The 13296-nt window shown below is 47.4% G+C and overlaps 2 protein-coding genes across 2 annotated transcripts in view; one reads left to right on the forward strand and one right to left on the reverse strand.

The window, feature by feature from the left end:
- Positions 1–13296, reverse strand: part of Pex23 (tectonin beta-propeller repeat-containing peroxin 23) — a 72697-nt gene that overhangs the window by 22717 nt on the left and 36684 nt on the right. The gene's annotated exons all lie outside the window — the stretch shown is intronic.
- Positions 611–9739, forward strand: LOC126528948 (uncharacterized). The gene is made up of 5 exons (XM_050176536.3): positions 611–1279; positions 1899–2263; positions 4586–4828; positions 6418–6510; positions 9574–9739. The coding sequence occupies exons 1-5, from the start codon at positions 1243–1245 to the stop codon at positions 9634–9636; spliced, it is 801 nt and encodes a 266-aa protein (XP_050032493.2). The 5' UTR covers positions 611–1242; the 3' UTR covers positions 9637–9739.

The following is a 13296-nucleotide window of genomic DNA, read 5'->3' on the forward strand; positions in this document are numbered from 1 at the left end:
GAACGACAGAAAGCTGAACTAGTTGGCAAGGATTCATCATGCAAAAAAGGGGGTACGGCATGCAGACACGTACACAAGTGGACAACACGAACGCCAACTATGAACTGAAGGAAGCACTGAGGCGAAAAAAGAAAGAAGGCACAAAACTCATCTGCGCATACTCTGGAATGGTACACGTGCCGGTCTACGTGAGATATAATTGTTAGGGTAATTGACAGTGGCGTAGCAACAGGGGGGGGCCGGGGGGCCGTGGGCCCCGGGTGCAAGGGGGCCAGTGGGGGGGGGGGGGGGGTGTCGTTTGCGTCTGAAGACACCCCTCTTTCCGCCGGCTACACCCATGGGGGGGGGGGGGTAGGGGTGACAAAGAAGACCTATGGGCCCCGGGTGCCAGACGACCTAGCTACGCCACTGGTAATTGATCTCTTCCTTATGTAAGGTAATCGAAGGCTGACTCACGCGCACTCCGCCTTTCGGGCGAAACTGACTTCTTTTTTTGTTTCCTCTACAAGTAGTTTTACTATTTAGGTATAACGCCCTAGATCCCGTTTCGTTATCTTTACTTTTCCCCCCACACCTCCAGTTCCTCGGCCCACCTATCCCCTCCCGTCCGTGCTGAGTAAATTCCATTGTTAACCCTTTGCACCCCACGGCCATACCAAGGGCAAACGCCGATTCTGACTCTTGTTTTCTTTAATCAATTAAGGATGACAAAATCTATTTAATCAAATTCTCGGGTTTTACGTACGAAAAACTACAATACGATAATATGGGGCACGCCACAGTTGGTGGACTCCGGAAACTGCCTGCGCTTCTTTGACGTGCATCCTATGCACGGTACAACAACTACGCGATGGGGTTTTTTATTTTTTTTCGCATTCTGCCCCCCATCCGACTGCGGCATCGCCTCTGGCGAGGCCGAACCCGCGACGCTCGAGACAAAATTTAAACGTCGGTAAAACTGCGGAAGTGTCCCGTGTACGCTGCTCTTGAAACTGCACTTTTTCCACCGACACAGCCCCGTATGCAAGAGGCCCGCAATGTCGTTGCAGCAAACGTACACTGCGACGGCCACAATCGTTTGCCGCTGGTCGACCAAGGGTTCAAAAGTTCAGGCGGCACGCGCCACGGACCGCGTGCAGTGCGCGGCACGGGCTCCGAACGTTCGCAGCCGCCAGCCACGAGCGCACGTACGGGACAGGCCGAGCTGGGGCACAAGGCTAGCCCGGTGTCAAGTGCGGTGGCATGCTCGTACGGCTCTGCCTTCTACTCTGCGTTGCAGGTGAGCCACAAAGCCCCCCCCCCCCCCCTTCCCGTCACCCTCCCCACTTGCTGACTGTCGGCGACCTGCTCGGACTCCCGTTCAAGTAACCTTAGGCCTAACTGACACAGCCGCCGTCACCGGCACCGGCGTCCGCCACGAGAGCGCTTCCTCGCCCGTTTCTCGATCCTGAAAAAACAGGACGCCGGCACATTGAACGATGTCGCCGGCTTCTGTTCTTTCTCCTCCTTTTTTTTAGGGATCGGGAAACGGGCGAGGGAACGCGCTCTCCTGATGGACGACGGTGCCGTGGCGGTGACGGGACGGCGGCTGTGATATATAGTTGGGCACGTTAATCGCGACCACCGGCTCACGAGTAGCAAGATCGAGCCCCTCGGTTTCTATTCTTCTCTCGTTTATATATGTATACATATGTATATATGGTTGCCTAGTTTATAACTTAAGAGTTCATGCACCTCTTAATTGTTTACTGTGGACATTTCGGCCGGAGACCGGCGTTTCTCCGCTCACGTCTACGTGCGGCTAATTATCCGCAAACGTCACTGCGCATACCGGACACGCTAAAAACTATCCAATGACTGTCTTATTAATGCCCGTCGGTGGAACACCGACTGCACAGCGGCTCTCGCCAAGCGCCACCGACCAGCGGTCGTTGAGCTCGCGCCGAGGGAGGAGCGCGTCCCATCGGACGCCATCGGTGACGTCGCGCTACGAGACCGGCTCGAGACTGTCCACCGGGCGAGACTGGCGCGTCTCCTCAGACTGCGCCGCCGCCAGCAGCAGCAGCAGCAGCAGCCAGGCTCGCCGCAGTCTCGGCCGCGACCCGCGGCTGTGGCGCATGGCGGCCCGGACGCAGCCATGGCGGCGCCTGAAGGAGCTGGGGGCGGGAGACGCGACTACGACGACAACGATGACTACAGCAGCGGCGACGACGGCGACACTCTGTACGCCGACGAGGAGGAGGAGGGTCAAAGTGGTGGAATGGTACGCACACGACGGGGGCGGCGATGTGCGCTGGTGGTTTCGTCTTGAAACGAGAGGTTTGTAGCGGGGACAAAGGAACAAGGACACGAGAAGTGCGTGCATTGATCATGTGCCTTCTCGTGTCTTTGTTCTTCGTCCGTGTGCTGCAACTCTGTAGTTTCAAGGTAGAATGGGAACAGAGGAGGAGGATCAGAGCGGTGGAATGGTCAGTAAATAAGAATGGCAATGTGGGCTTGTCGGTCATCTTGAAACGAGAGGTTGTAGCGAGTAGAAACGAATAAGGACACGAGAAGTGTGCGTATCTCTTAAGTGCCTTCTCATGTCTTTGTTCCTCGTCCGTGCACTGCAGTTCTCTAATTTCAAGGTGGAATGAGGTGGAATGGGAACAGAGGAGGAGGAGGATCAGAGCAGTGGAATGGTATGCACACGACGGGGCGGCGATGTGGGCTTGTCAGCCATCCTGAAATGAGAGGTTGTAGCGTGGACACGGAACAAGGACACGAGAAGTGTGTGCATTCATCATGTGCCTTCTTGTCTTTGTTCCTCGTCTGTGCGCTGCAATTTTCTAGTTTCAAGGTGGAATGGGAACAGAGGAAGAGGATCAGAGCGGTGGAATGGTCAGTAAATAAGAATGGCAATGTGGGCTTGTCGGTCATCTTGAAACGAGAGGTTGTAGCGAGGACAAAGGAACAAGGACACGAGAAATGTGTGTGTACTCCTTATGTGCCTTCTCGTGTCTTTGTCACTTGTCGGCATGCTACAACTCTCTCGTTTCAAGGTGCAATGAGGGTGGAATGGGACACGGGCCCCTCCTCGCCGGTAATATTTTTTTCTCTTGCCACAACATCAATTTGAAGGAATAACACTGTAAGGAGAAACCCTAAATTAACTTAGATGGATGAAATTCATTTTTTCGTAGATTTCAGTGCACAGTCAACAAAACTCACATTAGTAATTTGCGCGAAATTTGTTGAATATTCGGGGAGAACATGAATGTTTAAGTAAAGTTTTGAATTGCGTGCTGAAACCCCAGCGTCAGTGTGACCTCACATATTTCCATGTATTCTTTTTGTATTTGGGTCGCTGAGGCTCAGTAAAGGTTCTCGAAACTTGCTGCGGAATACAATTTAGTCATTCTCTACCTATGAGATAATGAGCTAGGCTGAAGCAAAGCCCATCAAAATCCATGCTGTCACAGCAAGCTTGCATGGGAACTTCAAGGTAGCGTCGCCACGAGTCTTCAAGACATGATTCATTTTAAACAGCGGCAAAAAAAAAAAAAGAAGAAACATTTGGACAAGGAAGAGCACAGAACAGCACTGGTCCTCTGCTCTTCCTTGTCCGTGTTTTCTTTTTTGGCGCTGTTTAAAATGAATGACCCGTGCCAACTAGCTCGCACCCAAACTCTTCTAAGTCTTCAAGACATCATCACCCAACAGCCACGGTCAGGAGGGTCCGAGAAGGTTAGCAAAAACGGTATGCAGCCACGATGTTACCGCACTTTATGCGGAACACGAGTGACGGCAAAAATTCGCCTGGAGCATCCATTTATAAAAAGCTTCACTTTAATATGTGAGGGACCTCCAACGTAGCAGGACAAGAGCAAGTGGTCTATTGTAAGTATGGGCTCCCTGTTGCATGTAGAAAAATAATTGGTTCGCAGCATTGCTTAAAGGTCGGAAACATTTTCTTACCTGGTCCATAAAATGCCTCGGTGTTCATTTATTCTTTCTGTTTAGTGTCCCGTAAACATAGTGCAGACTAATAATCAATGCTTGCAAAGAGAAACTGGGCTGCTTGCTTGCATTACTAAGAAACAGAAATATGTTTGCCTCTTAGGCAGACTGAGGGTTTACATCAATTTAGTTATACATTGCTAAAATCTTTCTTTAGGCCCACGAACAATGTTTAGTATGATTCAGTATGAGGGGACACATTCTGCTAAAACATTCAATTTTATCTGGAAAAATGTTTGCTACTGTCTGACAGACACGTCTCTCTCACTTCTACAGCAAGGCTAAATGCTGGGCGACTTGGTACATAGTCAACTAAGATGAAAACCAGCAGGAAGAAAATAAACACATATGCAAGAAATCCAGCATCGTCCCAAGTCCAGCATCATCCTCAGTCCAGTATGTTCAGAGCCCAGCATCATTTGAAATAGAAACTATTTGCAGGTGGCCCGAATAACTAACAATATCTGAAAAAAATTTATGGTTCCAAATAAGTTCTAAATATAGTTAAATGCAAATCTGTGACAGATGTGTCTTTCTCATCGTTACTACCTTCTCTCCCTTGGGAAAAAACAAACGAAAAAAACAGCATGGCGGTGTTGGAGGAGGAAGAGGAGGAAAGCAAGGAGACGGACGATCTGGTGGACGGGTCGGGAGTAGTCACCGGGATCCGTACACTGATGTTGGAGACGACGACGACAACTACAACGACAACAAAGGGAGAGGGCCCAAGGGACTCTCCGGGGGAGAAATAGAAGGTGCAAACGGGAAAGACGGACCAGCCAGTTCCCGGGAAGGCCAGAGGCAGTGGGGACGCATGGACTGCATTGTGGTAAGTGCACTCGTCATCGCCTAACCTAACCTAAGCTAACCTAAACCCAACTTGAGATAACGTAAGTCTAGCCTATCTGATGGGACGCTAATGGCAAGAGTGCACACTTTTGGGCTACTTGGTAAGTGCACCGAGCAAATAAGAACCTGACACGGGCACTAGTGGTGCCTGTGGTGCCCAAATAGCTAGGTACTTTGGGCTGGTTGGCAGCGATCGTAGCTACTGAAGTGGTGTAGACACACAGAAGCTGACAGCTGCACTAATTTTCACTTGGATGTTTATTTCGAAAAGTAGCGTATCTATACATGAGCTGAAGAGGGAGCTTTAGCCCTGGGCCAACTCCAATTTCCTGATTCAAATACACGTAGAATGCAGAAAATGCTTTTTTTTTAGCCAACTGGTGGAACGATTTGAATGGATTTTGTTGGATTTGAGAGAAAGATCAATTTTAGCAACTGTAGGAACCACGAGTTTAAGTTAGGCCTTCAATTTTTTTTTTACAATTGTTGAAAATGCCTAAGCTTAAAATATACAAGCACGAAAGTGCAATTTTCAACTGCCCCTGTAGTAGTACCACCTGATGCGGGCAAATGCAATATATGAATCGATAGCTTATGTGAAACTGTTACACTATTTATGACGGCTTTGCAAAAGTCCTACTTACAAACGAGTGGTATATTTGAGAGCAGTGCATAAAACATAAATTTTGTCCACTTTGGATGTATCACTAGGTGTAGTTTACAGTGCTTATAACATAGTATGAAAATGTTACCGATCTGTCGTAGAGGCTGCTGTGAACATGTGAGCCACTACACTCCATGCAGCAGGGAATCTACAGTCTGCTTTCAAACACAGCGAAAAATCGCTTGCTCTCACACCAGCTATGTCATCATGCAGTCATCGAAAGCAGCTGGCCTACCAACACTCTTGGCTGATTTCGTGATCGCGAAGGCATTCTCAGTAATACATAATTGCTAATATTGAGTTAAACGTATGAGAAATAATTTTGTGGCCTCAAGAAGAAAGGGAAATCATTACATCTTTGTGCTGCTAGTGGCTAGGTCTGCTGCACATGTCCTCAGAGATCACCGCAGCATGCTGCATAGCGTAGTCTACCGCGGCTGCCACAAGGGTGCCGCGACGAGCCCCTTTGCTGCTGTGACACTCAACTTTCAGCCGGGGTTTCGCCCTCTTGGTTTCTCCACTGTCTAGCTTCTTGCAAGCTAGCGGACACGAAAGTAAAAAGCTGGGTATCGGTACGATAACTACACTTATACTTGGAGTCGAAAAATTTTTTTCGGCATGACATTCGTGAGACGACGTCCTTTAATGGTGAGGCCATTCTATGATTAACTAGAAAAATGTTTCAGGCCCCTTTTAATAACTGCCCTTAGTGTCCTGTAAGCAGCTCATGAGAAGAATTTGAAGAAGAGGTGACAAGCCACGGGTAATGTTTTCATGGTCATTTAGGGTGATATAGTTTCGAAAGTAACCATCAGAGCAGCAGAACAGTAGCTAACAATTTCTACTCTGTTGCTTTATTGGCATGCAACTTTCAGCTATGTTTGACATTGCTGTTGCTTGCGCAGGACCCTGTGAACCACTGCATCGAGTGGTGCCGCCTGAAACCCACCGACACCCGCCTCCGTCAAAACCGGGACAACGAACCTTGCCGCTACTGGGTGAGTGGCGCCGAGAACATGCCAAATTTCCTGAAATAACTTGAGCAGCAGTGCACTTATTTTTGCGGCTAGAGCAGACTACCCCAGAAAATGAAATTCAAATGTTTACCCAAGATCTGTGTATAATGCAAAAATTCGCAGTTTCGACCGAAAGGCAAAGCACCGATTGCAATAGCAATTAGTAGATAGCTGTACAATGTAGCTACAGTAGTTTTATCGGCCGTATAAACTTGTAAACATTCGCTTTCTAACTAAATTAACAATGACAGAATGTGCAAACATGACTCAACGAGGACGTAGATAGAAACAGACACACAGAGAGAGGGCCGTCTTGGTGTGTCTGCTTCTTTCTACGTCCTTGTTCAGTCGCGCTTACACATTATATCATGGATTCAACCCAACTAGCCTGCCAACGTGTTTTAACTAAATTAACCAGCATGGTGTGATACGCGCACAGGTAAACATGAACACATCTTGCCCGATGAGCGCGGAAACTCGCTGTCAAAATTCTGGAGTGAGGAATTGCGGCAGCAGCAAGCAAATTGACCTTCATGCACCTCTCACTTCAACGCAAATGTAACGTCGAAAGCACAGCGCATGCGAAGCTATCAGCCCTACGCGCACTCTGCAAACATCGCAGATTGCTTTGAAAATGAGGCGTGCACGGGTGTACACTTTGGCTACATAGCAGATCGCTTTCAAGACACACGAGTGCCGGCAACACGTCTCTACGATGTCCGCCAAAGGCCTCTACTATGGCGTCTGCGATTTGCGTGGTCAATGCCGTAGTAGACACTGTGGTTGTCTCCACTCTGTACGGAGCGACAGGTGAGGAGTACATCGAGGCATCCTAGCAGCCGCTGGAAAACAATGCTCCTCCTCCCTTGCCTGAACACCCTGCCTCGTGTGCGACAGGAGAGGGCACACATCCGGGCCACTTTCGTCTCTTGTGCATGAGATTGAGCCGCGTTCACCGGCTCACCCTCGCGCTTTCACTCACACATACAGCATATGGTGCGGCGACGATTTTATTGCCCTTGGACTTTATACGGAACCTCACGGCGACGCCGATGGCAGAAATGTGCCTGGAGTGTCCATGTAATTGCTATCGCAATAAAATGGTGCAAGGACGATTACACATATCCTCTTAGAATGTGAGAATGTACTACTATACATCCAAAATTGATAAGTATGTGGTCAGTCTATACGAATGAGGCCCTGGGGATTTAAGGACTGCAACGAGCGGCCAAACAGCACAGCAAATATAGGCAACAGATGTTTGGAATATTTCTAGTGCATAGGTAGACAAGAACTAACTGGGATGTCTAATAAAAACAGGTATGTATTCAGACTGACATGATCATTCATATATATAATATATATATATGTTGAAGTTTCGTATACTGAGATTTAACTGTATTACACATAGCAAGGGGTTAGAATTAAAACATAACTAAAGATGGTAAATGCTGCATATGAACTATGTTAAGGGCATGGTGGCACGTACACTACCCCATCTCAAATATGAATATTCATCTATGCGAGTAGGCAGCACTGCTGCTTGCTAGAGAGAGAGCAGAGCAAGTCGTAGTTTTTATATAACGAACCAGAGCAGCGCAAACAAGCAGCAACTGTGCTAGTGATGAATTCGTGATGAATTTGGGGTGGTATTGTTGTTTGAAACTTTTATAGGCCGTTCTCAAGGACAGAACAACCACTACACTGTCTCAGAAGCTATGGTCTTCCGCTGAGGTGCGAAAACATTGCACGTCCGATTCGTGGCTGCATTTTAAAGCAGGAGGAAAGCAAAATATGCTTCTGCATTTAAGTTCTGAAGAACACTAAGGGCAGTTTCCAGGTAATGTACATCAGTACACATATAAAGTATCAATTTGAAAGCAATGTCCAATGTAATGTACAAGGGGTAATTTGCTCTAGATTGCCGTGTCATAACATACGACTCAGAGCACCTGTGAAGTGTTTAGATTATCGCGAGATAACGTCGAAATCAAGCAGGCAGCATCAACATGGTAACCCGTCACGTGATGTTGCATCATCTCTCTGTTCAAGCGAATAAAAAGCTTTTATCAATCAAACATGAGGAGACAGTTTCTACATGTACAATTCATGTTTCCAAACATACCAGTCAATTTATCAGAGGATACGGAATCAGTTTCATCTGGACCAGATGATTTTTCATCGAACTTTGGACTTCAGAGGAGGCTTAATACTGTTTGTTTCCTCTGCCTGTATCTGTAACTTACAATAATGAACCAATACAGTAATGCCTCGTTAATTTGTACCCACTTAATAAGTAATTCCGGTTTAAATACAGTCGTGATGAATGCAACGCCCTGGCGCCATTGAACCTAACACATTGGCTGATCGCTTAAGCCGTGGTCACCTGATACAAGCCAAACCGTTAGTGAGCACTTTTACTTCATTTTTCAATGTGTACAAGCGTGAGATTGGCGAAAAAGCCATGCACGCGGACCATACATAGTGAAACCGCGGCACACAGGTCTTTCCCGGACCGCTGTCACCACCAATAGTCTCATCAAAACATTGCAGTCATGACAGATCTCCTGCTCCCATAGCTTCTAGCGCTTCCATGTTGTCATCATGGGTGACAACGTGGATGATAGCCCTTCGGTATCTGACGCGGCTAGTGCGTTGACCGTAATGAGGGCATTTGCAGGGCAGTGGGGCCTGATGCAGAAACTGGCTCGCAGCCTTGCTGAGTTTGAGGATGATGTCGTCGCCGCATGGCCGCCACAGCGACAAGTGAAACAGACTCTTTTCTTTAGCTGCCCGATCACAAATAAAGCTTGTCTGCCGGGTGTGTTCGAGCGAGAAATAAAATTTTTTTTTGGCCAGTAAGTCTATAGCTGCTCATCTACCATTGTCGGTTAATTAGCACATCGCTTAGTGCGTACCTCATCTATATCAACGAGGTTTTACTGTACCAACTCACCCAACTTTCGGTTCTGTTGAAATATTTTGTCTGCAGCAGCCTGAACTCAAGTGTCCTAACACGGTAAAATCGTCTGCTCTCAATTGCAGAAGGGAGACTCTAAAAACAGGTGGATGCAAAGCGGAGTGTGCCACAACGGGAGGTGTGGCTGATCAAGCGGCACCAGATGCCAAGAAACCCTTTTTTTCTTTCTTTCTTTCCTTGTTTTCTCGTTCTTTTTCACTAATAAAGAGGTAGTCATCTTGTCCTTCAAAACACTGCCTGCTTTCATCTCCTGAGCAAACTTTGAAGTTGATGACTTCATAAATCATGCTTTGCTCATTCTCATGTTCCATGCGCAGCACTGCCAAGTCAGGCACGAAATGGAGGCCTTGTCTTTGAGTAGTCTTGCCTAAAATGAGACTTTGGAGAAAGCACATCCTTGTTGACGCTTGCACATGTATTCATGAATGGGCATTCAACTACACAAACCATGAAACTGCTTGTTGCTCGATTGCTCTAGTCGCTGAAGCTCTCGCAGTCGCTTAAGGAGTATACATCACTGTAGCGCTTTCTTAGTGGATGTTTACAGTCGAGGAGTGGTGCCTATCTTGAACAAGTAATTGCTTCGGGATAGCTACTCGTTATTAAGAAATTTGCAGGCATAAGTTTAGGTCATCTGGCGTGAGACAAGGGGTCACTAAAGAATGCTGGGAGAACTTTGTCCTGCAGTGGACATAACTAGGCTGACGATGACAAGTTACATTCCCTCTTCATTTCCTAAAGTCGAGGTGAGTATTGTGTGGAGAAATGTTCAGTAATAGGGAGGTGAAAATGCAAAAATTCAGAGGCCCTCACTAGGTCAACAAGTGGTGTGTAGCTCAAGTGGTGAATGTTCTTGCAGTAAAAGTCATCCTGTATTGTGCTGTACCGTACAACTTCTAGAATTTTGTTTTTTGTCACCTTCCCTTTAGCTTCTAGTGCCTTTCCATCTCTCATCCTTCCCTACGCAGATTATACACACACTGGCAGGCTCTCGCTTCAGTGTTTCACCAAAATTTACGGCAGAGCATGGCGAGAAACTCTTGCAAGTTTTGATGTCCAAGAGTTGTATTCCATAAGGACTCTGTTCTTTCTATTCAATTAATTTTTATCATGTGTGGTAGAGGGTGGCCAATACTCACAATTATGGCCAATGACAAAGGACAAAAAAAAGACAAGAAGAGTTACAAAGTACAGCCACAAGAGTAAAGTCAAGCTACATGCAGAGCTCTTTCGCATCGACTAGGATTCTTTATCACATTTGAGGATAGCCTTGTCGCCACAGCTCCAGTGCCACCTATCCATCACCTCATCGCCACCATCGCCTGTACCCTTTTCCAATTGGGTCACAAGCTATCATTCCTGAAATAAGATTTCTTTCCTTCAAACACATCGCACACCCTTGCATTACTCACTCCATGCCAACTTGGAGCATTCCAGTGTGTTGCCTCTTTGATGCTCAGAAAATCCACAATACTCTCCATGGGTAGATAAGCTAAACGTGATAGATAAGAGTGCTTTCCCGGTTGCGTTTACGAGTTCCAATGAGCGATTCCACACATTTCTTTCAACAGTTGTGTCTGCGAGTTCCAATGAGTGATTTCACACATTTTGGTGAATGTTCAAAAGCTGTTTATTCAACCGCACTAAGAAATACCTGGTGATCAGTGACATATGTTTCAAGCAGCCAATGCATTTTCCTTGTGGCCTCTATCCCTGCATATGGCATGTGACAATATGTGCCATGTATAGACCCAGCAAGCTGCCAACGGGCCATCAAAGTTGGCGAAGTTGGCACTGTTAGCCTACGAGAGACACCACTTACATTTTCATTTTTTTTTTACATATAAACTACTGCGACTTTACAGCAAAGCTGTTAAGGGGAGTTCGGCAACAGTTCTTGCACAGCAGTCAAGACCAGCGTGCGATGGCGTGGTCAATACGATGGAACCCCGATTATGTGACTATGATTATATGACGCTATGCAGCACATCTGCAAACGTAGGCATGGGAGCATCTGCAGCTTTGTCCTTGTCTGAGTGGTGTCAGCCAGCAGTGTCCACGTGAGGCAATGCCTCCTCGCATGTCCATTCTCGTACAACGACCCGTACGAAACCAGACACCCAAGTGGGACGCATGAGAAGTCTTGTACGCTTACACGTAAACAGTAAGCTCCTAACTACGTGTGTGAACGCATGTATCAGACATGATCTGTGTGCATTCCAGCAGCTAATCGGTTCAATCTAGCCACATGCTTTCGTGCTTTCCATGCACGATGGGACAGTATTTTCAGTTGATCCCTTTCGGAGATGGTGTTGCTTTCGTGAGACTCTAGACTGGATGGTCTACAGCATTCTTGGTAGCACAGTGCAGAATGAAAAAAACTTTATTTTCACAAAGAAGGTATACCGGCGAAGGTGGAGCCCTCAGTCCAGGGCCCCAGTGGCCTTTGCCATCTTGCTAGCTCTGTCGATCAGCTTGAGCTGTTCTTCAGGCTTCGAGCAGGATAGCGCAGCCTCCCACTGCTCCGGTGTTGGTGTTTTGTGTACTGGCGCTACCTTTGGCTTTTGGCAGGCCCATGTAACGTGGTAAAGCGTTGCGTGTTCACCGCATAGCGGGCATTTATTGTCGTATGTTGACGGATAGATTTTGCTGAGCAGACTCAGATTGGGGTATGTATTAGTTTGCAGTTGTCTCCAGGCAACCGACTGCTCTCTACTAAGGTCTTTGTGGGGAGGGGGGTAGATCCTTCTTAGGGCTCTTTGGTTTTCTAAAATTGCTCCATAGCGTCTGGTGACTGTGTCCGGTTCCCCGTCGTGGTGCGCCCCCCGGTTGGCGTATGCTCGGGCGTTGGCGTCGGCACGCTGGTTCCCTGTCACAGTCTCATGACCTGGTGTCCACGTAATGAAGCATCTCGAAAAGGTTATTTTTCTCGTCTTGAGTATGCGGATGGCCGCAGTGGATATGCGTCCACTGCTGTACCTTCTGCACGCTTCTTGCGAGTCCGTAAGTATTGTTGTAGTGGCCTCTTCGCCCTTGTGGGTGATGGCGAGTGCGATTGCCGCTTCCTCAGCATCCAGGATGTTGTTGCCTTTGATCGAAGCGCAATTGATTTCTCTAAGCTGGTGATCAACAACGCTGACTACCGCCCCGGAGTGCTCTTTGTATGTGGTCGCGTCGACGTATAACACGTCTTTTCTCGCCGAGAAATATCTGTTGTGTGCTTCTGATCTTGCCTTTCTTCTGGCCTTGTGTAATTTAGGGTGCATGTTTCTCGGTATCGGGCTAACCTCAATGATCTCTCGAATCTCTTTAGGTATGCTTTCCGTGCTGTTAATTTCTCTGCAAGCATCTCTCATACCCAGTATCTTCAGCGTGTTCCTGCCCGTTGGAGTCAGCATGAGTCTCATTTTCTGCGCGAGAAGGTGAGCTTCGATGTGTTCTTGCACTGTGTTGTTTATGCCCAATTGAAGGAATTTCTCCGTCGAGGTGTTGACCGGTAGTCCGAGAGCGCATTTGTAAGCTTTCCTAAGGATTGCCTCTAATTGTTCTTTTTCCTGCTCGAGCGGTGTTTGGTAGGGGACACTGTATACAATCCTACTGATCACGAGGGCCTGTATTAGCCTACATGTGTCCTCTTCTTTCATACCTCGCCGTCTGTTTGAGATTCTTGCGATCATCCTCGTGATCTGAGCTGTAGTGTTTGCCAGCTGTCTGATTGTGTGGTCCACACGACAGTTGCTTTGTATCCACATGCCAAGGATCTTAACTTGGGATACCTCCGGAATCTT

This window comes from Dermacentor andersoni, chromosome 8 (genome assembly GCF_023375885.2).
Source record: "Dermacentor andersoni chromosome 8, qqDerAnde1_hic_scaffold, whole genome shotgun sequence".
Lineage (NCBI taxonomy): Eukaryota > Metazoa > Arthropoda > Arachnida > Ixodida > Ixodidae > Dermacentor > Dermacentor andersoni.